Source organism: Natator depressus, chromosome 8, assembly GCF_965152275.1.
Source record: "Natator depressus isolate rNatDep1 chromosome 8, rNatDep2.hap1, whole genome shotgun sequence".
Classification (NCBI taxonomy): domain Eukaryota; kingdom Metazoa; phylum Chordata; order Testudines; family Cheloniidae; genus Natator; species Natator depressus.
Genome location: NC_134241.1, coordinates 50005440 through 50028902, shown reverse-complemented (window position 1 = coordinate 50028902; position 23463 = coordinate 50005440). Strand labels below are relative to the sequence as shown.

At 49.8% G+C, this 23463-nt stretch overlaps 1 protein-coding gene across 2 annotated transcripts in view; it reads left to right on the top strand.

Annotated features, from left to right (window-relative positions):
• ASTN1 (astrotactin 1) overlaps positions 1-23463 on the top strand; it is a 182761-nt gene that overhangs the window by 75189 nt on the left and 84109 nt on the right. Inside the window, exons 3-8 of one of the 2 annotated variants that reach the window (XM_074960999.1) lie at positions 7642-8035; positions 9480-9653; positions 10255-10362; positions 15334-15483; positions 16055-16222; positions 21714-21798. In XM_074960999.1, coding sequence (XP_074817100.1) covers positions 7642-8035; positions 9480-9653; positions 10255-10362; positions 15334-15483; positions 16055-16222; positions 21714-21798 — 1079 coding nt within the window. The remainder of the gene's footprint in view (positions 1-7641; positions 8036-9479; positions 9654-10254; positions 10363-15333; positions 15484-16054; positions 16223-21713; positions 21799-23463) is intronic. The other variant, XM_074961000.1, reaches the window with a different exon arrangement.

Below are 23463 nucleotides of genomic sequence, written 5' to 3'. Positions count from 1 at the left end.
CAGGGGGTGGGACTAGGGGGGAGGAGGTGTGGCCAGAGCACGTTGCACTCCAGCTATGCTAGGCAATTGGATGACTCCATAGGAAACCATTGCAGGTGGTTCTCTGTGGGCTGCTCTAGCTTGTGCCAAGGGCTGCACTGGTGCTCCAGAATCCAGGAGGCACAAATCTATCACCCACCAGTCCCACTGGGCTTAGCTTGGCCATAGCCCAGGATTGGAGCCACCACCTATGAAGCAGATTTGTCTATGTGGACCAATGATCTGATCCAATGAGACAAACAGTGCATAAATCAGAGAAATGCAACAGTCCTCCCATTTTGTTCCCCAGAGCGCCTGTGGTCCCCAGACATCTCTGTTTCCTGTGCATGGTATCCCACCCTCCCTTTAGGCTTTTCTCCCTCTCGTGCTTTGTCACCCCTGCTTTCGTGACACCAACAGAGGAACCACAGCCTGATGGCTTTGACTTAGCGTGTGTGAGCACACAGGGCTTGGAATTATAACAAGTGCGAGCCCCTTGAGCGTGTTGCAGATTGCACATCCCCCACCCCCTCTGCTGCCTTCCTGTCCTCTTCCCCGCAGAAGCTCTGGAAAGAGAATTCAGTGGAAGCCAAAGGGGAAAGAGAAAAAGTATAGATCAGTGTTTGTGAGGTGGATTATGTTTTTAACGATGGGAAGAACCATACCAATTCCTTTGCCAGCAGAAGATAATTAGCTGGAGACAATGGGCTGCTGATGCTTGCTACAGGCTGTTTAATGAAGCCTGCTCTAATGAGAATGTCAATATCTCTTCCAGATTGCAGCCCAAGGCCAAGTGTCTCCTCCATCTTTTGTGCTTGATTAGTGGAGAAAAATTAATAAACGGCAAAATCAAACTGGAAACATTTAGTCTGTTTTTGCCGAGAAGGCTGTATGTTAACTGTTTAAAATTATCCCCGACACGGGCTGCAGCCTCAACTGATGTACATCAGGGGAGCTCTGGTCTGTCTACCTAGTTATTTACGTGGCCCTCATCACTGTACTATCTGAGCAATTCATGACAACTGTATCCCAGTTTTACAGCTGGGGAGCTGATAGCCAGGGTAGATTATGTGATTGCCCAAGGTGGTGATAATAGCTAGCTCTTATGTAGCACTTTTCGTCAGTTGGTCTCAAAGTGCTCCACAAAGGGGGTCAGTTTCCCCCTTTTACAGATGGGAAAACTGAGGCACAGGATGGTGACATGACTTGCTTAAAGTCAACTAGGAGTCAGTGGCAGACCTGGGACTAGAACCTAGGCCTTTGGAGTCCCAGTCCAGTGCAGCCACTAGGCTACACTGTCTCCTTAGTAATTTACACCATGTTACTACACTGCCTTCCTAGGCAGCGTGGTAGCAGAGGAAATCTATGGGTGATCTGGGGATTAAATCCAGGTCTCCTTAATCCCAGACCAGTGCCCTCTCCACTGGACCATCCTTTCACTCTAGTCGTGGACTTTAGTGGAGCTAAACCAATTGACACCAGCTGATGATCTGGCCCCAGAGGCAGGGGTTCTCTGTGGGAATCATTTGGTCTGTAATTGGACTGGAAATTCCAGGGCCTCTACACTGAGGCCATTGTTAAAACCACCAGATGGGGTACAGTGAGGAACTAATGTCCTCATTTCTCACCTGTGGGTGAATTAGGTTACAGGTGCAATGAGTCTGGTGGGCTCTCAGCTTAGTGTCACGTGGACTCTCATACTCGGCACAGGACCTCCCAATCCGGTAGGGAGTGAACCTTAGAAGGGTTTGTTTTGAAAAGCTAATGATGAGCAGTTGCATAGTAACAGTGTTCACCCCCTCAGGATCAGCCAGTGAGAGCTTGCTCTGATGATGTAATGCTTAGAACCTTGAGCTCTACCCTAGAGCTTGATTGGGTGGGATTCTGCAGGAAAGCCAGTCTGAAGTGACCTTGCATGTTCTGAGAATATTTCACCTCTCCTGCTGGTGTGGTTTGAATTAACCAATGACCACTTGAGGCTACGTCAGCTTACGGGTCATGGTTGTATCTGGGGTGAAATAAATTCCAGGGTGGAAAACGGACGAGTGTAAGAGCCCTGGAAATGATTATTACCAAATGAACAGGAAGAAAGCCTGGTGGTGGTGGTGGTGATGATTACACCAACATGTGAAATTAAATATTTATTTTCCCCTTGTCCCTTCCCCCAAATTAATTCCATCCTGGAAGCATCTTTACACCCTAGGAAAGGGTCTTGTGCCGGGAACCAGAATAATGTGGTGTGCTAAAACTTAGTTTTGAGTGTTTTTTCCTCCCAGTTCAGTTGTGTTGCAAAGAGTGGTGGTGCTGGGCGACTGAGTCCATTTCTTTGAGCCACTTGTGAGAATGACCTGTGGCTGGGTGTTTTAAAATTGCCAACATCTGAGTAGCGCTTCAGGCTCTGCATAATTTAGGAATTTCTATAGCAACCATTGCTCTGCTGTCCGCATATAGCCACTGAGAAGAGATGAAACTAGAACTAGATTCCCATGCCCACCTGGAATGGAATCTGGATTCACTGGTAGGAGATAGAACCGGAACTGGATTCCTGTACATGCCTGAAAAGGAGTGCAGGGTCCTGACTCTCAATTCCAACTGGTGCAGGAAGTGGGGGAGGAGCAAATGTTGCTTTATGCCACCTTTTTCTTCCTAAATTCTGAACCAGCCAAGATTCTACCAATTCTTAGGCATAAGTTAGGGAACCCAATGGGCTGCTCATGTCATGTCAGATGACGTTATGCTCTTTCTTGAACAGAAAGTGTTAATTTAAGGAAACAACTGCGACGGCAGTGAAAAACAGGCTTCCACATACTTGAGTTCCAGCTTTGTCTCCCTTGTTTATCAGGGACCACATGCTGTTTGAACTCTGTGTAACACAGAGAGGCACCTAGTGGCCTAATGATATAATGCAACTAAACGTATTACAGTTCCAGCAGCTGAGAAGAGCCAGCATGCAGTGGCATTACAGCTGTGCCCCATTGTCTCTCCCTTGCTCCTTGCAAGGGGGGTGGCATAGATCCATTATGCCAGCTCTGTGCTGTCTGGGGAAGTTCCCCCACACACTGGGTATATTCCCCAACGGCCAGATCCCCAGACTTTATGGGCCAGTGCAGCATAAAAGGGTCATAATGTGAGTCCCCGTTATGTCCTTGCTAATGAGTAACTCAGAACCACACTGACCACTCAGGAATCAGATGCCACGTTTAAGCACCAGCGTACCATGTCTCTTCTGCTGGGATCAGTTGCCCATCCCTGTGATGACGTGACATGGTGAGGGCTATATGGGGCTAGTAAAAGGAACCCCGAGAGACTGCTATGTCCCAGCTAACCGCAGTGCCCTCTAAGTGGCTGCTCCTTTGCTTAATCTGCAGACATTTTTCTTTTTGGAAGGAAGGGAGGGGTCAGTACTTCTCCATTATCCTGAGAATGAAAGAGGGTTAACACGTAATGGGCATTAGAGAACTCTGCCAGCTGCTTCATCTGTTGCTCATTCAATAATTCCCTTAATGTTTTGTCCTAATGGAGCAAATGATGGTTATTATTTTATTTTATCAAGATCACCTATTGCATAAAAAGGAGGAGAGGGAAAATGGCCAAGAATGGACATTGAGCTGTTAGCTGGCTCCCATTTATTTATTTTTTGCTCTTGGCATGCGAGATTTAGAGGACTGGCACAGTCAGCAAAACTGAGCTCGTATCGCTCCAGCTTTATCTGTGGACTGCAGCAGCAATGGACCCTTTGTCTGGCTTATCTGGGTAGATTGTGAGCATTTTGGGGCAGGGACTGGCTTGAAGGGCTTGTCTATACAGGGAGATTTACCAGCAGGATTCCATTGCTGTGGTTAAACTGGTAAAATTCTGCCAATAAAAATTGTCCCATGCAGACATGGCTTCACTTTGTGCGTGTACAGCACGCAGTGCAATGGGACCCTGATCTCAGTTGGCCCCTCTAGGCACTACTGTAATGTCAATAGCAATCCAGTCTTCTCTTGTCTTTTGTTAAGTCACACACTTAATTTCTCTAAGAGCCCCTGGGACAGTCTCCAAAGATTGAGTGTGCTAGTGCTCAAACCAGCCGGAAATGTCACTTGAGGAAGAGCTCAGTGTGAGCTCGAAAGCTTGTCTCTTTCACCGACAGATGTATTGGTCCAATGAAAGATATTACCTCCCCCACCTGGGCACTGAAAACTTTGCCAGTAGGAGCGTTTGCCCACAGTAAATCTGATCTCTGCTTTCAAAGACTACATGAAAATAAATATATAAAGATTATTAGTTTCCCTCGCTTTCAGGTAACTGCTTCAAAGCTGGCTCCGCTTGGCCCTACCGTCCTGATTCAGCAAAACATTTAAAGCTTGCACTTAACTTTAAGTGTGTGTTTTAAGTTCCCTTGAAGTTAATTGGAACTAAGCACGGGCTGAAGTGTTTTGTTGAAGGAGGCTGGACTTCAGCACATGCTTAAAGTCAAGTGGAAGGGCTTGGCTGAACTGAGGCCATAGTGTCTAACCAGCACCTACGGACTGCAGTCTTATCTGTCTTGGGCAGTGTTAAGATTGATCCATTGAGTGGGTGAGTTTGCGCTATCATCTGTCTGTTCTGTACCATTCCTGTGGATTATAAGTACAGGATTTCACTCCCCCGAGCCGACAGCTGGACTCTATTCATGAACGTTCTGTTTCCTTTAAAAAAAAAAAAAAAGGCACCCCAAAATGATTTAATACTAAAATACATCAACATGATTTAAGGACTGTTTCAATTTTGGTTCTTTTTCAGTAACTTACTCTTGCATTTGAATGAAAACTCCCCATGAGGCGAAGCGAGGCTCTTGGGGGTTTTGTGATTTATATGCTACTTTCCATGTTTTGGTGATCGCAGGCTCTCCTGGCTGATGCAGGGTTGTGATACAGAGACTTTTCTTTATTTTCTTTTGCCAAGAATTCCTTCCATTTCTAATGAGCCAAGAAATCCCCCCTCCCTCCGCACAATTACTCTGGCATCTCTGAGGGTAAATGGGATTAGATGTATTTATTCGCATTTACAAAGCACCTACACAACACTCTAGGTGCTGCACAAAAATGTACAGCTCCATAGAGCAAAGGACCCCAAATGGACAGTCGCATTATCCCCCACCACAAATTCCCCTCAGATGGTTTTGTCTCAAAGATACATTCTATTTCACATGGGAATTCATTCACTCCAAGTCAGCACATTATACATAGCAGGTACGCACTAGCCTCGTTTTACAGATTGGGGGGGGGGGGAGGCGTAACAGCGAAGCGGCTTGCCCCAGATCAGACACTGAGTTAGTGACGGAGCTGGGAGCAGAACCCAGGAGTTCAGGGATCCAGCTCACTCTGCTACCCCATGTTGCCTCACCTCACCCAAACAGCTAAGTCAAGTGAAAGAAATTCAAGGTCCATTCCAGTGGGGCCTGGAGGAAATCTTTAACCAGTCCCAACTCTGCTCCCATTGACCTTCTCCACAGAAAGGATAAGGGACCGACTACTACCAGTAGTTAAGGGAGTTTCCCTTTAGCTCAAGTAGCAGGTTGTCTCACTGGGATGGCAGGCAGTGTAATGTGTTAATGTCTGAAAGGATCATGATCTTGTGCTGTTGGTCCTGTCTTCCTTCAGCCCCCACTTCCCATTTCCTACACTCATACATCCTGTGTCTATGTCACGGGGTGGCTGGTCCCTGTGATTAACATAAGTCCAGCGCCTCTGTGCCAGAGCTGGTGCTCCCACCTGAGCCAGGTAAGAAGGCGGGGCCAGGCTCCAGGGCTATAAAGGGTCGGGGGAATTTCAGTGGTGACAGAGCTAGAAGGGGAACTACGGACAGAAATGAGAGGGAGCGAGGGTCTCCTGCCATGGTCCCCGAGGAAGAGAGTTGGGGCTGGGTAAGAAGTCCCAGCTGAAAGGTTTGCTTTTCCTTTGGGAGAAGGCAAAGGCGAAAGGCCAGACCCTGCTTCTCCTCCAGCTGCCCAGACGATGGGAAGGGGCAGCACCTCAGGGAGGAGGGTGTGTGCCCAGCTTAAAGCTAGGTGGAAGATTATTGTTGTGGTTTATGGAACATTGTGTTAATAAGAAACCAGGTGCTAAGAAGGGGTGTGAGCAGATGAGAGAGACTGTGTGGCATGTGTTTAAGCAGCCCTGAGGAAAGGGAAAATGGGCTGCAGAGGCACCCTGGCCACAAGGAGGTGCTCGGATGGTGGCCACTGTTCCAGTCACACTGGACTGTAAGATCTGGGTCCATATTCTGGGGCACCAAAGTACCCCACTCTGAGTAGTTATATAAAGTGGGATTTTGTAAAGCGCTCCGTCGTGGCCTGCCTCACCATTGGCTTCAGTGGAAGCAGAATGAGGCCAAGCCTGAGCCTTTCTGAAATGCAGTCTGGAAAGCAGGCGATCAGTGCTAAATATTACCTCGTAGTGAGAGCGGGAGACCAGGTGTCAGGAGACTTGGATTTTATCCCTGTCTCTGCTATCGACTCACTGTGTGATCGTAGGCAGGTTGCTGCACCTCTTCCTGCTGCCTTTTCCCCAGCTCTCCAGTGGATAGACCCACCTCTGGAAAGTGCCCAGCTGAGCTGCACGGTAGAACTGCTGCGTACGATTGTTACTGATTAGGGAGCTATATCCCACACCACTGATTTCCTGACGGTGCTCTGCCTCTTCCATCTTCTCCAGTCCTGTTTCCATTACATAGGCTTGTTTGAAGGACTAAAACAATAGCGGCTGTTGTTATCACATGCATTATTCAGACCGTTGCCTCTGCCAGGAACAGTGGGGTCTCTGTGGAAATGTAGAGCCCAGTTTTCCCTGGCCTAAGAAGGCACAATTACCATTGAAGGGAACTCCCAATGGATGCTGCTCCTGCTTATTCCAGGTGTGATTTTGGCCCCAAGAGCAGATCTTCAGCTGGTGTATATTGTCATTGCCCGATTGAATGGAGCTATGATGATTTAGACCATCTGAGGAACTGGCCTATGTTTTAAATGGGCACTGTCCGTGCCGGTAGGCTCAGTTTTCCCCATCTGCTTTACCCTCCCTTTGCAAAGTGCTTGGAGATCCCAGTCTGATAACGAGAGGAGATCTGCTGAGGTCGCTTCGGGGCGTGGCATAGTAGGATTTCCCTGTGCTCCATCCCTGCACCTTGAGTGGAACATACAGCAGGACAGCGTCTAGAGCCTGGTGGGGCAGAGTCCCGAGCCTGGCGCCCGTGTTTGTAGTTGGAGGGCTGCCTGCTGGGGAAGGAATTTGGCATTTTTAAGGCACCATTACTCTGCGTTTGGAAACGTGACAGCTCCCGGCAGCCGCAGGGCTTGTAAGAAAGCCGGGGCTTCGATTTTTTTTTTTTTTATACCTGACCTTTTAAGTGGATAAGACCCCAAACTATAGTGTCAGCAGCGGGCGTGACTTTCAGCCCTTTCTCACTAGTGGGTGAGAGGGGAAAGTCGTCCAGTCCCCTTTGCTGCTCCCCCTAGGCCATGCGTCCCCTGCCGCGCTGGCCATCCAGCTGGAATGGAAGCCGCTGATCTCCTTGTCCATGTAGCTCTGCCGCCTGGCGGCCGGCTGCAGTTCTGCTGCCTCCCGCCGTGGCTCTGAGCCCTGCTTCTGTTCCCTTCCCTAGGGGGGGATGATTGCCCTGCTGCTCTCCATCCTGTGCCTGGTGATGATCCTCTACACCCGCCGGCGTTGGTGCAAGCGACGCCGGGTGCCGCAGCCCCAGAAGAGTGCCAGTGCGGAGGCGGCCAACGAAATCCACTACATCCCCTCAGTCCTGATTGGGGGTCACGGGCGGGAGAGCCTGCGCAACGCCCGTGTGCAAGGCCACAACTCCAGCGGCACGCTGAGCATCCGTGAGACCCCCATCCTGGACGGCTATGAGTACGACATCACTGACCTGCGTCACCACCTGCAGCGCGAGTGCATGAACGGCGGCGAGGACTTCGCCAGCCAGGTCACCAGGACGTTGGATTCGCTGCAGGGCTGCAATGAGAAGTCTGGCATGGATCTCACGCCAGGTTGGGGGTCGAAAGGTTTACCCTCCATGTGCTTTGCTGTTCCTCTTTGCGTGGGCTCAGCTGAGTATTGAAGCCAAGTCCTCTCCCTGTGTGTATTGCTGGCATTGGGCTACAGTGGAATACATATACACAGAATACCCCTTTCCCCGTGCAAGTTTGATTTGATCCCAGAGCCGTGTGGGACAACCTAATTTGGGGTTCCCTTAAGCATGGGATGGCAGTGAGTATGTTCCCCTGGGTATTCTTGTAGCCACGGCTTGGGGCCTCCATGCAGCCAGATCTAGCAGCGCGTCTTCCACTGCATGTGATATAGCAGAGATAAGAGGTGGTGCTGAAATGCAGAGCCTTTATTCCAGTACAAGAATCTCTGTGCCCGCACCTTCCCTCTCCCTGAACAGAGGTTTCAATAAGGGGTCAGATGGAAAGGGAAAAATGTGGTGGTATTCTGTCCCAGCTCTGTCCTCATCCCCAAGCTCCAGCCACAGTCCCAGGACCACTGGGTCCATTTAAAAAATGATCAGCAGTGAGATAGTTAACGTCGATGTTTAAAGTGTCATCAGTAGTCTTCAGTGTTAATACCACCTTGATGCAAATGGGGCTTCTCTTGGATCACAAGACCTAGTGACTACATACTTGTCCCCTGATCAGGTTGCAAAGTGGCTACAGGTTGTGTAGGTGGAATCTAAACTGTATTCCTGGGAAGTCCAAGGATGAGATTTCCAAAGCTGCCTAAGGGATTTGCCTGCCCAGTTTGTGCAGTGAAATCTCTTATGCAGCTTTGAAAATTTTAACCCGAGCCCTTAGCCTGGTCAGAGAGGGGCCCAGTTAGGTCTCATCTACACTACAGCTTGTATGGTATTTTAACTGGGTCAGGGGTAACTATATTGTAAGGAGGGTCCCCTGACTCAGTTATTGCTGTAGTGCAGATGGGCCTGAATGCCTGTCTATTTGCAGACTCCTCAAGATGACGCTGAATGAATTGGGGCTTCTCCAACACCCAGCCTAAGAGGTAGTTTATCTCATGGGGCGAGTTTTAACCTTCCTCCTTGTCATCCCTGGCTCTTCCCAAGTGATTACTTCCCTTCCTCCACGCTACAGGCCAGATAAGGAGTTTCTCCCTGCTTGTTGGATCTCACCCTGGTAGCAATGCATTGGCAGGGCTGGTGGAGCTGCAATAGGTGGGCATGCTGCTGCTTGGAATGGACAGGGCTCTCCAGAGCCTGGTTTGAACCAATTTTGTCATCCCATGCACCTTTGGAGTGGAAGAAACCTGTTTCAGCCCCTGTTCCCTTGTCCCCCATAGGGACCCTGGTCAATTTCGCTGGCCGGGCCACCATCCAAGGTTTTGCTAGTGCTCTCGCCCAGATGCTGGGAAAGGAATTGGATCTTGAGAAATGAATTCTCTCTTTCTCTCTCCCTCCTTTTTTTGTCTTTTCTCTGAAAGTTTTTGCCTTAAATTCTTCCTGCTCAGGAAGCGACAACGCCAAGCTGTCCTTGATGAACAAGTACAAGGATAACATCATCGCTACCAGCCCCGTGGACTCCAACCACCAGCAGGCTACCCTGTTGTCTCATACCTCCAGTAGCCAGCGGAAGCGGATCAATAACAAAGCGCGAGGTACCCTGTAGCTCCCCGGGGCAGGGGGCGGCAGTGGGGAGTTCTGTTCACTGGTGGAGCTCAGGCCTTGTCTGCATCGGGGATTTTGCCTTCCCACCCCATCTGGCGCGTGCAGGCAAAGCCACAGTCCCCCAGTTTCCAGCAGCAGTAGGCTCCACCAGTACAAATACCAGCATTGTCCATCTACAACAGAGGACTGCAAACAGGGCAGGTCCCCAAGGCAGAGTTCATGATTTTCCTCTGTGGGAGAAGGGAGCACTTTGTGTTCCCCATAGCAACACCCTCTGACCACTTAAGAGCCAGCATTGGTGATAGCAGTGGGCAGAGCTCAAAAGATCCTGAGGTTGGGTCACCTGGGCAGGTGTCTGTGCCTCTGTTTCCCCTCCCACCCCTTGTCTATTTAGATGGTAAGCTCCTCAGGGCAAGAGCTGCCTCCTAGTGTGCATTTGTACAGCACCTGGTGCAACAAGGCCTTGATCTCTGGCACTTCTGGCAGTGCAAGTAACAACAGCAATGAGAGACGGCAGGTGGCTATGATGGGGGCAGAGGTCGGGGAAAAAGTGCGATTGTTGGAAGTGATTCTGTCATCTGTTAACTGTAGCTGGCTCAGCATTTCTGAACCCTGAAGGAGATTCTGGGACAGAGGCTGACAACGACCCCCAGCTGACGTTTTATACTGACCCATCCCGGAGCAGGCGGCGCAGCAGAGGTATGCATGTGGGTGGGCGGGTGTGTAGGTGGGGGGAGAATGGAGGTTGGGAATCGAAAGCAGATGTTCCTGCAGGGGCTGGACCCGGGTTGTATCTACGGGTGTTTTCCAATAGCAGGACTATATCCAATGTGAAGATGAGAAGAGATGGAGAGTTAGGTAAGTGCTCAGGGACAAACCCTGATCCCTTTGAAGTCACTAGCAAAGCTCTTATTGACTTCTTCGGGGCCAGGATTAGGCCGTCAGTCCAGCTGTCTGGTTGCAATACCCCTATTCCAGTAGTCTTATAGTTCCATCTCCTTCCAGATATGTAACCCAGACTGGGAGGGCATCCTCTTTGTGGGGACGTCCGAGTTCTGTTTTGTCTCATCAGGCTTCCTCAAATGGCTGCGTGCCGCAAAAGTGCAACGTTGTAGGTTCTACATGAACACTGGCTATGGGCATGATTTTCCATTGAATAGTTGGTGTGATGGCGGTCAGAACTGAAACTCAAACTAGAATCAGGAAGTGCTGATTTCTAGTCCCTAGCCAGTCCGCTGGCCGCATGGAGCTGTTTGGGAGATCTTTGCAACTGAGGATGAAATAGATTCAAATTTTGCTGCTGGCATCTCCCAGGATTTGTTGTATATTAATGAGTAACGGGCTTCAAAGCCTGGCTTGTTAGCCCCTGTGCCTCCCTGTTCGGTGTCTTACTGCTATTATTTTAATAAAGCCGTCTCCCGCACAAAGGGGAAACCAGATGGAAAGATTCTATAAATACACTGTACCTCACCAGCGATGGGCTGTATACAAACATAGAGAAGGCAGCTGTGCCCGACTTAAAAGAAGGAAGAGAAATGATTATAAAAACCAACCCTTCTATATCAAAGTAAAACGAGGCTGTATTGTTAACCAATAACATTGTCCCTAGCTAAAATGATGGACTAGTTTTCTCTTACCATCAGCTTCTTTCTTGGGAACTGTAGATTCTCTTCCGCACCCCCCAATGCACCCTTTATAGCCTCGGCAGTGATGCTCACAGCTTGGCCTGCTGTTCTCTCCTCGGGACACCTGAACTTTTATTCTATTGTGTCGGTTCTTAGACTGCATCCAACAGTGACTAACATCTGTCATGTGGTGTTTGTTCTCTCATCCCCTCCCCAGTGGGAGAGGTGTGCAGCGGACACTCTTTGGTTTGGTGAGGTGGTTGCTTTTGGGGGTTTTTTATACACGTTTCTCCGTGTTTGTCCTAGAGAAGGCAGGCAAAGACTTGAAGTGGAAGGTGGGGAGGTTTGTGATGGTCCATAGTTCCTGGGGCGGTTCATTCTGCAGTCTCAGACTGGCGCCCAAGACTCTTCTGTCTGCTACACAGACATGCTTTACCCTTCTTGTAGGGCCTTCCGGCGTGCCTGAGGAATAGAGTTGTAGACCACAGTCTGCATCCCTGAGCTTTAGCTGTCCTGTGCCCAGATCATGGAGTCCCTTGGAGATAAGGACAGGGACCTTGAGCTTGACTTCCTATTTTCTGGTAAACCAGTGTAGAGAGTAGAGGACAGCTTTGATGTGCTCGTGGTAGCTTGTGTTTCTGAAGATGAGGAGATGCGCTACGTTGTCTTTACTAGGTGGAGCTTCGTTAAAGTGCCGCAGGCTTCATGCCCAAGTATATCACAGTGCTGTAGTCATGCCAAGAGGTAATGAGGGTGTGAATAGCATGTCATTGTCTGCCAGGATGGGATGGAGTCTCCTAGCCAACTGGAAATGGAGGAAGCATTATTCATGGATGCTGCTGTGTGATTGCTTAGCATCAGCGAGGAATCCAGGAGCTCTCCAACTCTAGGGACTGAACTGATCAATTGTGGATGTGTACCTTGAACTAAAGGAGACAGCACCGTGGCTGTGAACTCTTCATAATGCTCTCCTCTTCCCACTTCTGGCTTGCTCGGGTGCATCTTCAGCCAGCTGTTCTTCACCTACGAGCTGATCTCATCCAAGCACTGGGCCATATTGGTGGCAGCAGTGTGGTCATGTGTGGCGAAGGGTAAGTAGAGCTGTGAGTCATCTGCATATTGCCGGCACGTGCGTCCATGTCATCTGACCAGTTCACCTAGTGGTTGCATGTAAAGGTCCAGAGGTCCTGGTGGAACTTCACAAGCGAGCAGTCTGGTGGTGGAGGCATGCCAGCGTCTTCGGGCAGCCGTCTGAGGTAGGAGCAGAAGCAGGCTGGAGTAGGGGCATGGAAACAGGCATGGGTAGAGTAGGAGCCAAGCGCTGAAGCAGGGACAGTCTGTTGAAACTACCAGCGGTGGGAATGCTTCTGGCCAGGTAGTGACGTCAAGCAGACTGGAGAGCCTGCTTCCTTTAGGAGCTTGTATACCTGCCTTGGGGTCACCTGGGTGGGTCCTTGCTTGTGGATTGGCTGAACCCTTGTTGAATGGAATGGAGCCTATCCCAGGACCTGCAGGTAGTTGTCTCTAATGACTCATCTCACTTTCTGGCTTAGGGGGTGACACCCCAGGTTTAAACAGGCTCAGGCTTAGAAGTATCACAAGGTGCAGTTCCCCATCATGTCTCGCTGGGTGCCTCCCTCCAGGAAGGACCCAGAGCATCCTAGTGCATTACTCTGGAACCCTGCCACACCTCTCAGGCAGGACAGCAGAATCTCGTGGTCCACATGTCAAATGCTGTGGAGAGGTCCCAGGAGGATGAGAATGGATGTCTGCCCTCTCTCCATTGACAGCAGGAGATTTTCCATCAGTGCTGCTAAAGTGGCTTCAGTTCCATGTCCTGGCCTGAATCCAGATTGTGCGGGGTCTAGAAGATTAGATTACCTAGTAGTCAGCCTTCTGCTACCTTCTCTATGAGCTAGCTCAGGAACAGGAGGTCTGATGCTGGGTAGTAGCTGACTTGGACTAAAGTGTCCAGGGTGGATTGGTCGGGCTACTGCACGTTTGAAGGAGGAAGGGAAAATTCCTTTTCTGCATGAGGCATTGGCGGTTTCAGTCAGGACCGGTGCCGTTTGCTTCTGACTGTTTCACAAGCCAGGACGGGGATGGGCGAGATTCACAAGTTTTGGGTTGAGACTCCTTTCGGGTCTCCAGAGCTTCCTGATGAGAGAATGTGCTGAAGTCTGGGAATGCAGGAGTGCTGTTTATTGATGCGTATTTTCTCCTTATCTTCCTTTCACTGAATACACAGGCAAATATCTCTGACTGTTTCTAAAGTCATGGCATTTTCCTCTTCTTTTATTTTCTTCTTGGGACAACTGAACTTGTGAAATGAGCACACAGCCTTTCAGTCCACTCACTGGATGAGCCTAAGTCTTCACTTCCATTGCAAGCAAATCCCCGTCTAGGCTCTGTTAATTAACTGATTTCTCTTTCCCCCTCAGAAAAGTTCTAGACTAAAACTTCCATAAGACACCTTGGTGATGGGCGTGGAGGCCACTAGCATACCCTGGCATGTGCCTGGTCAGCTTCACCGTATTCACCACCAGATTGTAGCAATTTAAAGATGCAGCAGGTCAAATTCAGAGCAGGAATCATTTGAGGCAGGTCCCTTTGATAAGGGGCCCCACACAGGCTGCCTCAGTCTTTCACCTTTCTGAGACAGGTGAACTCAGCACAAGTTTTCTCAGAGCATGAGTCCTTCAGATGAGAGATTAAAAGCCTTGGATGTTAAAGATCTCGTGGCGCCTATTCATGGCGAACTGAATCCAAGAAAATTACCAGCAAGAAAAACCAATGGAATACTCTACTTCTCTTCTTTTTACTGAATACTCAGCCATGTATCTCTGACCTGCTGCAAAAAGAAGCCATTTACAGTGGTCTTTTAGAATGCATTGATGCACACAACAGTGTTGTGAAAGGACCTGAACTGTTACATGTGCAATAACATACAGACAGCTGACGAAGTGAAGAATGATCCTCCATAAAAACATAATGGGCCAAAGTCTCCTCTTTGAAGTGTATAAATCCAAAGTGGCTCCATTGAATGACCTCACGGGAGTTGCTCTGGATTTCCGGTCAGGAGGATCAGAGCAGAATTTGGACCAGTGTGTTTTTCAGAAGAAAGTGTGTGGGAGGGAAAGACTGATCTCCCAAAACATCTGCTCCCCTCACTGTAGGGCAGTGTGCTGGTTGTCCACCTTCCTGCTGTGCTGCCTCCCCGAAGTGACTGCATTTCAGGGATGAAATAATGGTCTATGGTGTAGTTTGTGAAGTACGTTGGGGTGAGAGGCGCTATATACACCTAAGACCTCATTCTGTATTGTGATGCCAAACCAGCTGGTTCCTCTAGCCACATGGGTCCTGTGACTCTTAGTAAAACGGCATCTTTTGAGCCCTATGTGCCTGCAGCCCTTAGGACCGCTCACACAGCTCTGAAAGATTCTGAGAACTGTGAAGCCTCAGGCTGTTAAAGCTTCAGGTTTGATAGTGCTAGTGTTCTCGCGGCCCAGAGTTGCCTCTTCCCCTGCCAGGGCATTGTGCCAACTGTCAGAGAGATGATAGGTCAGAAACTGCAGGATGCCTGACACTGCGGGGGCGGACAGAGGCTGCCGCTTCTGAGCGGATGTTTGAGATAGGTACAGATCGACCAGCCTTCGAGGCACTCCACGGAGTGCCTCATTACCTGTGGGAACTTGAGTCTGCACGTGTATGGGCCAATAACCAAAAACTTGGCTGCTTGTGGAAGCAGTTCCAGGGCACAGCACTTTGATATCAGCAAAGCTGCCCTCCCCCATCACCCCAAACAAGACAGGGACTAACGCAAACTCTCTGGGTTGTGATCCCTTTGATCCTCTAAGTGGTGAGGGTGGTTGAGAGGTGAGGGTTTCCTTGGGAAGATGAACCCTTCTGGTATTCTCTGCTCTGTTTGATCAGGAGGTGGGAGTGGGGGAGCTAGGGAGCTCCTTGGATTGTGTTCTAGAGGTGGCGGCTGGTGCTGTGGCTCTGATGTCTCTGCCGTCAGTCTCTTTGTTCGCTGCTGTTCCAGTTGGCTCGCCGAGAAGTCCCGTCAACAAGACCACGCTGACCCTGATCAGCGTCACCAGCTGCGTGATCAGCCTGGTGTGCTCGTCCCACATGAGCTGCCCGCTCATCGTCAAGATCACCCTGCACGTCCCGGAGCACCTCATTGCCGACGGTGAGCACGCCCCCCCCACCTCCGCCCGCACAGCTCTGCCCTCTGACCCTCAGGCAGGGGGAGTTGGCCAGGGGAAATGCCAATCTGGCTGGGTATGGAGCTGCCCACCCTTGGTGTCACGACGGGTGGACGGTACGTCATGCTGCCGAATGTCATCACGTCAGGACTAGGGTTGCCAACTTTGGTTGGATGAATTCCTGGAGATTTCATCATATTACATAAAGATTAATCTTTAAATTAAAGATTAATTCTTGGAGACTCCATGACAATCCTGGAGGGTTGGTAACCTTCAGGACTCATCGTGAAGCTGATGGCCGAGGAGAGCCTGCTCTTTGGGAACCGTGTCCGAAATCATGGGTCACCACAGGGGGAAGGGTCAGGCCAGGGGAGCCCCTGTTTTGGGACATCATCCTCCGAGCACAGAGCTGCATGTGTGGGGAAGGGCTATTCCAGTTATAATTGAAACTGGCCTGTGGGGTGCCTATAACTGGCTTGCGGGAAGCTTGGGGTCTGAAACTAGTTTGCGGGGAGTTCTGTGTCGCAGGCTTCCCAACCGGTGTTTCTCTTGCAGGGAGCCGCTTTATCCTGCTGGAGGGCAGCCAGCTGGATGCCAGTGACTGGCTAAACCCTGCCCAGGTCATCCTGTTCTCCCAACAGAACTCCAGCGGGCCCTGGGCACTGGACCTCTGTGCCCGAAGGCTTCTTGACCCGTGTGAACACCAGTGTGATCCAGAAACCGGTAGGCAGGGTTGGCGGGGAGGCCAGGGTAACTTCCATCACCAGCAGCACAGGCTCCTGCTCGCTGATCTCTCCGGGTTCAGATGGGCCCCCTGGATTTACCAGCCGGTCCAAAGATTGGCTGCACAGGGGCAGACTCAGTCGTTATAGGCTGGTGGCCTGTGTGATAAGCATCCTGTGCCAGCAACATAGTCCATTTAGCCTGTTTGTTTTGTGGCTAACATGTTTGGCACGGACCTGGAGACTTTGCTGGGTCTTGGTGGCCCAGGTCAGAAAAGAGTTCGGTGATTTGCATATTTAAATTAGATCCCTGATTTTCCTTCCCCTCCACCCCCTAACTGATGATTAACTGCAAGGGATCCCTTCTTTCCATCCCCTTCCCCAAAGTGCTTGTGAAGGAGTGGCTGAGATGGCACAGACCCAGGGGTAACTGCAATCTGAGGGAAATCCATGCATTCCCCAGGTGAGTTTTTCATGCCACATAATGGCAGTTGTATGGCTAAAGCCCCATGTAACACTTTGAAACTCGGCACGCTATTTTCTTGCTCCCCCTCCCCTCCCCCGGAGAAATATAAGAACTGCAGCACTGATCAGCAGGGTGAGATAAGGATTGAATGGCAACCCTCACTCAGGGGCTATAGCTTGCCCTCGATCCTCCTCCGTTTCCTTACACCTATAACTGTAACTTGGCCACGCAGAGCTCTGATCTCAGGATGTCTAAAGGACGGGGAAGAATTTGGGTGTGGACGCGGTGGAAGTGCAGCATAGATGCAGTGGTCCCACCCGCAAAAATGGGGTGAAATAACCAGCACGCGTCGTTTACTGTCCACCAGCAGGCACAATGCCATTGCAGGGACACGGGGATACTGACCAAACTACCGCTGCACAGGGGAACCCAGGGCATCTGTGGCTGCCTGTACCGAGACCCGCAGCATGGAACCAACGCTGTGCTCGGTGCAGATGTCAGAGTGTAATTGTAGAATGGTAGGGCTGGAAGGGACCTCAAGAGGTCATATAGTCCATCCTGCTGGGCTGGACTAAGAATAGGGTCATAGGTGGAGAACGCAGTCCCTGAGATGAGGTTACCGAATATTTAAACTGGATCCAAAGAGGAGCAGGGCCCTGACCCTGGTTGGGTGCTAGCGGTGGGTGCTTTGTCTGGGCATGAGCTGGAGTTTGCTCCTCTGCCGGGTCGCTGCTCCCTGGCTCATGGCTGTGATCCTGCTGCGGTGGTACTCGTTCCTGCCCCCCTCTCTCTGCATCTGCCAATGGCTACACCTGGGTTAGGCTGGCATGGCTACATTGCTCTGGGCTAAGGACTTTTCACACCTCTGAGTGCCATAGCTGTCTTGACCTAAGTTTTTAAGTGTTGCCCAGGCTGTAGGTGCACCAAGGTGTTTATTCTTGCCACTGGTTTTGGGAAAGTGCTCTCCCCTGGTGAGGGACGCCATCCTTCCACCTTCATTGCAGTGAAAACATCAACCCCCTCCCCCCCAATCACGTTTTGCCTGCATGTAATGAGCTTGGGAGTCTGTCGTCATTACTGAGCATCAATATTCAATAGGGTCATTGTCTTTTTTTTAAAATCCTCTGTCTTACTGCACGCTGTGTGGCCCAAGCACGCATGCTGCCCCATGGCACTACTCTGTCGGATCTCTGCCCATAAAAAGCTAAGCTCACCTGGCTTTGCAGCTTCCAGCGTTGTCTCGGGGAAGCAGGCCTCCCTGCTGTCCCTGCAATTGCCTCTGTTCCTTGCTTTTCCCTCTAGTGAAATGATCAATCCTGGTGGGATTACTGGAATGTGTCTCCTTTCCCCTTGTGCCTCGGCTGGCTTCGTTCTCAAACATGGCTTCTCTGCCTTCGTTTTCCATGTTGGGTGTCATCTGATTTACAGGTCACTGCCTTCCTTTCCTTGTCAGATCGAAATGGAACAGCATTTTACAGCAATTAGAGGCCAAACTCAGATCTCAGGCTCCAGATGTGGGTGTAAATCTGGAGTATCGCTACCATCTCCAGCAGACTTGCTGCAGATTTACACTGGGGTAACTTGAGTGACTCTAGTTTTTCATCTGTAACGTGAGGTGATCTGCATCTCCTTGCTCACTGAACTGTATGTTTTGGCAGGAATGTTATCATGGGCCAGATCAGTGTAAACGGCATTATGCTGACTTCAGCGGCACTGGGCCCATTGGCAGCAGCTGAACGCTTTCCCCTCCTGTTTCCTTCCAGCGTTCATTTTATGTGAGTGTAGTGTGGATATGTAAGCGAGAGGGCACATAGTACTACGATGGAGAGCAGCTGAGCTATCTGCTCTGGGTGTGTTCCAGGATCACTCCATCCAGCCACATCTCTTCCTTCAGTTCGGAGTAGATGTAGTGCTGGGGCAAGCTGCCAAACTGGTTCCCCTGCAGATTTAGCCATGGAACAGATGGACAGTGGAAGCATTAGTTCTCCAGCACTGTGACTCGCTCCCGGCCAGGGCGGATGGCAGTGCAGCCTCCATGCCTCGGCCTCTCTGAGAGGGGCCCAGGTAGAGCCAGCTGAGCACTGGCATGCTAGGAACTGGATTGTAACCATCAGCTTGTTTCGTGTAGGCAGCTGAAGAGCCATCAGCTAGCGTGGATTTCTGGTGCCTGCTGACCAGGAGTGGGCTTGAATCTGTGGTGTAGAGACGAAGGTCTCCGTTTTCCAGTATCAGTCCTGCCACCTGCAGTGTTGCTCTCTGATCACCTGTGCTACCCACAGCCTGCTTATTAACCCATTCCAAACACCGAACCACATTCTTCTCTCCTGTCCACTTGAGCTGCTGCAGTCAGGAGTATCTGTGGGCAGAATTCACCTTCCTTCTATGATGATTTTGTCTTACCATGGCACTAGAGGTCCTAATCAAGATCAGGGCCCCATTGTGCCAGGAGCTGTACAAACACATAATGGGAGCCAGTCCTGACCCCACCAGGCTTACTGTTTAAATAGATCTGAGAAAAGAAGCCTGATCTCCCCGTTTCACAGTTTCAAGGTTGCACGGAGAGTCTGCGGCAGAGTCAGTCTCCTGAGTTGCAGTACAGTGTCTCAGCCACATGATCCTTCCTTTCTGGGCCATAGGACACATTTGGCACTGCTGTCCACCCAGCACCACACCAGCAGGGCTGCACGGGCTTGAGTCATTGCAGAAGCTGGGACAGTCTCTTCCCTCTGGCCATCATGTACCTGCGCACAGTCTGTGTCGTCTTCTGTAATATCCACTTGCTCCCCTGCTGGGAGTCTGTGCTTGCTCCAGAATCAGTGTTCCATGTGTTCACAACCATCTGTCACAGCAGATGCAGCCCCTGCATAGGGAGTCATCAGCTTCCTTGGGGTCGGGTCTTAAAAATTCAGCGTTCTTTCATCTGTGTTTTAAAGGTGTGTGGCTCTTTAAGAGCAGGAGGCTGTCCCAACGGACTCTAGTCTTTGGACCGTACGCTGCCCTGCTCTGTCCCCTGTGCAGTCCCACGTAGTCCAGTGATGCTGCACGCAGGGTATCCGTTAGCACAAAAGCTGGCTTTTTAAGAGCAGCAGGCTGCAAACGGATTGGGCTAGAGTAGCCAGGCAAAATCTTTGCCCCAAGCTGAAAGAAACCTTTTGGTGAGGTCTCTGCCATTCTGGGTTCTGTCATGTAAAGGGGATGAAATTCCCACTCGCAGTCAGCCAGCATGAAGCTCATCCACCCCTCAGAGCTTAAGTGGTCTGGTGCATAGACCTTTTCTTGTGTAACCGACTGTTTGGTGTGTATGTTCCCTTCTGCACCTGATCCACAGAGAATAGGATCTTCTACAGCTTCTAGCTGCAGGGCTTTTTTTAGCTTATGCTTTGCTCTGGAGGTCCCTGGTTCAATCCCCAGGTACAACCATGATGGTGGGCATCATGCTGGACTTCTGCAGGAGTGAATTTCACCTAGGAGGCGGAAGTGCTGAGATAGCACGGGATAGAGCCTGTCCTTTTAGGGCTTCTGGTCTGATCAGAGGCAAGAAATACTGGAGAGCGCATGAGCAATATGGAATTTCAAGTCGTCTGTGCTTTGCTTCACTGTGACACCATTCATACGCTTCATTTTTACTTAAAATAAAAGCAAGGCCATTCCACAGGGAACAAAATAGTAACATTAAAGTTCAGTATTTAAATGCCCAGAGTCAGGAAATTCAAATATTAATGGATGTAACTTGGCCTCCTAAAGATAGGTTAGGCAACTATGCCCAGCTCCTCAGAAGTATTTAGGTGCCTAACATCCACGGATTTCACCTAAATACCTTTTAAAAATCTGGACTCTAAATAGTAGCTTGTTTTCCAGAGAAACTGAGCAGCCCCAGATCCCCTGGAAGCCAATGGCTGCTGCAGAAGCTCAACACCTTTCTAAGTCAGCCTGCTTATTTGGGTGCCTAAGTACGGGTTTAGGTGTCTAACTTTAGACGCCAATGCTTGAAAGTATTGGTCAAATGTTCCCACAGCTACTGTGACATGGGTACATAGAATATATCTTGTAAGGTGTAATGCAGTAGCCTAAACAGTAATCCAAACCACGGTGGGACATATGCTGTTGTAATTTGACCAAGATAATTGTGCACTGGGAATGTTCATTTTGAATTTTCCTGATGCTTGGGTGCTGAAATTCTCCATATTTACATTGTTGCATGACAGTGCACTGAGTTTATAACACATAATAATGATTCTTAGCATTTTTTTTTCTTTAAGGCCCTGATCTAGCGAAGCATTTATGCACGTCCTTTGCTTTCAGCACTTAAATATTCCCAGTGAAGCCCTTAAAGTTAAGCATGTGTTTAAGAGCTGTGCTGGACTGGGACCTAAAGCACTTTATAAATATTAACTAACCAAGAGCCAGATTCAGCCTACCCTTACGTGGCTGCACAGTGTGTGTGTGTGTGTGAAGGAAGAAAGGAGCGTTCACCCCCCTTGCACAGCCAATGTAATAAATGGTGTGAATTATACTCACCATACTCAAGGAAGTGCAAGGGCTGCTCTCTAATTATGGTCCTGGGGAATGCCCCAAAGAGGCCATCGAGGACAGGGAAGGGGGTGTGCTCTGAACTCTACTCTGAGCATGGGCTGGTTTTGTACAACCACCAGCTCCCAGCCTTTAGACCAGGGGTTGGAGGCTGCCGCTGACAGTTGTAGCAAGGTCTGGAGGGAGGAGAAGAGGAGACAGTATTTGGTGTGAGGGCTCACCTCCGCCACTGCCATGGCACCACCTGTAGATCTCCGGGAGGAAGGGAGTTAATGCAGTTACACAGTCTGTGCACTTCAGCCTCTGGCATGTGGAGGTGGGATTTCCTGATGTAATAACCCTGCCTGTTGTGAGCCCCCCTTGAGCCCACAGACTCCCATTAGCAGGGTTCATTCGGAGCACAGGATCAGACCTTGGTCCATCTTGTCTAGTAGCCTGTCTCCAGCAGTGGCGAGTAGAATTCGTTCTCTCTTATTTTACCTTCCTCCATTCCTAGGTGAGTGCCTTTGCTATGAGGGTTACATGAAGGACCCGGTGCACAAGCATCTCTGCATCCGGAACGAGTGGGGCACGAACCAGGGGTAAGTCTGATGTCCACAAATAGCAAAAAATTCTCCTGACTTTATGAACGTTCCCTGTTGGGGCAACCCCATGGATGGGTGGTTGGTGGGATTGAGCCACGTGCCCCTGGATCTAAAAGCAAGAGTCTCTACTGCTTGAGCTAAAGGACCAGCAGGCTTGGGAGCAGTGGTAGATTTGTACGCTGCTTAATGGGATCCGGCCACTAGAGGCAGATAAAGAAACTTATTTGGTTAGCTCCATGGTTACTTTCATTTGGTCCAGACTTTTGGAAAGTGCATTTACAGGGTTACAACCATGAGAAATAGGCAGGATGGGCTTTATAAAGGACAAAACCTTCCAGACAAACATGGTGGGTTTTTCTGAGTGAGTCAGACAATTAGTGGACAGTGGGAACACAACGGCCATTGTGTGGAGTATCTGGGGTTCAGCAAAGCATTTGCTACGGTGTCTGTCGCATGACAACTTCTTGGAAGAATGAATGGAAATTAGCCTGGAGAAGAGTAATGTCAAGGTCTGTGTAGTCTGCAGCAAGCTGGATCTAAGCTCTGTTGCAAAGGCCTTGGGGTTCTGGAGTGCAACAGAACAGAAATATTGCAATAGGGTAAATAAAAAAAAAAGAGAGAGGTTTATATTTAATTAAATATGAAAACGAATAACCCAGTCTGTGCAGAACTCCTGCGGTTCATTTTTGTTTTACATTCAATGGGCCGAATCCTCGGCAGGTGCCTGTTTAGACCAGCTGAAGATCTGGACCAGTGTGTTTCATGCCACCTGTTAATTTTCAGCGTGCCATGGAGCTTTGTGCTGCTGGCGTATAGCTGCACTGTGGAAGTTGTCAGCTGGCTAGGGCACAGCTGGCATCCAGGAAGGGGTGGGAGGCAGTTGGAGGTCGGGAGAGAAGCAGGTTAGCTGGGTATTTTTGCACAAACGATCGGGAGTGAACAATATTGACACTGAAATGATCATTGTTAGGTTTCAGATCAGACAGCCCAGTGAGATTAATAGAATTGGTCAAGACCTTTCTAAACCCCATTATCTGCCAACCACATTCTATCGCCCTGCACTCCGCTCACATTTGGAATGTTACGCTGGCAAACACTAGTGCTAGAAACATGTTTTATTAAATGAATGCTGAGATTTGGGACAATATTTCTGTGGCAACGGGTAGATTCTCCGGCTGTGAAACTGTGGGACCCTGGAATACTGTCATGGGAACTGAACGCACCTCAAACATAAGGTCAGGGGAACGGCGATGCACAGAATTTGGGAGTGGGGTCCAGTGGCTTATTGCAAGGGTGGTGGTTCTGTCTCGACTTAATTAACATTTTCAGTTAACAGTAATAATCAACAACAAATTTGATCCAAGGACAGCAGTGTGCTTTATACTGTAGCCTCCTGTCACCGTGGCAGGCCGGTGAGCATTGCTGTGATCTTGCTCATGAGTTTGGGAACCACTGATCTCTGCTAAATGGGATGAGAACAGAGCAGTGGGTGAAGGCTCTGCACTGCTAGCCTTGGGCCAAACCCAGAGAGCTGCTGAGCACCCCCAACTCCTCCCTTTGGGGTTTGCCCTGTTGATTAATTAACAGTGGCCGTTTCTGCTGGTGGCGCTAACGGTTAATGTGTGTGACTCCATTGCCCTCTAGTGGATGGCGGCAGCCTAT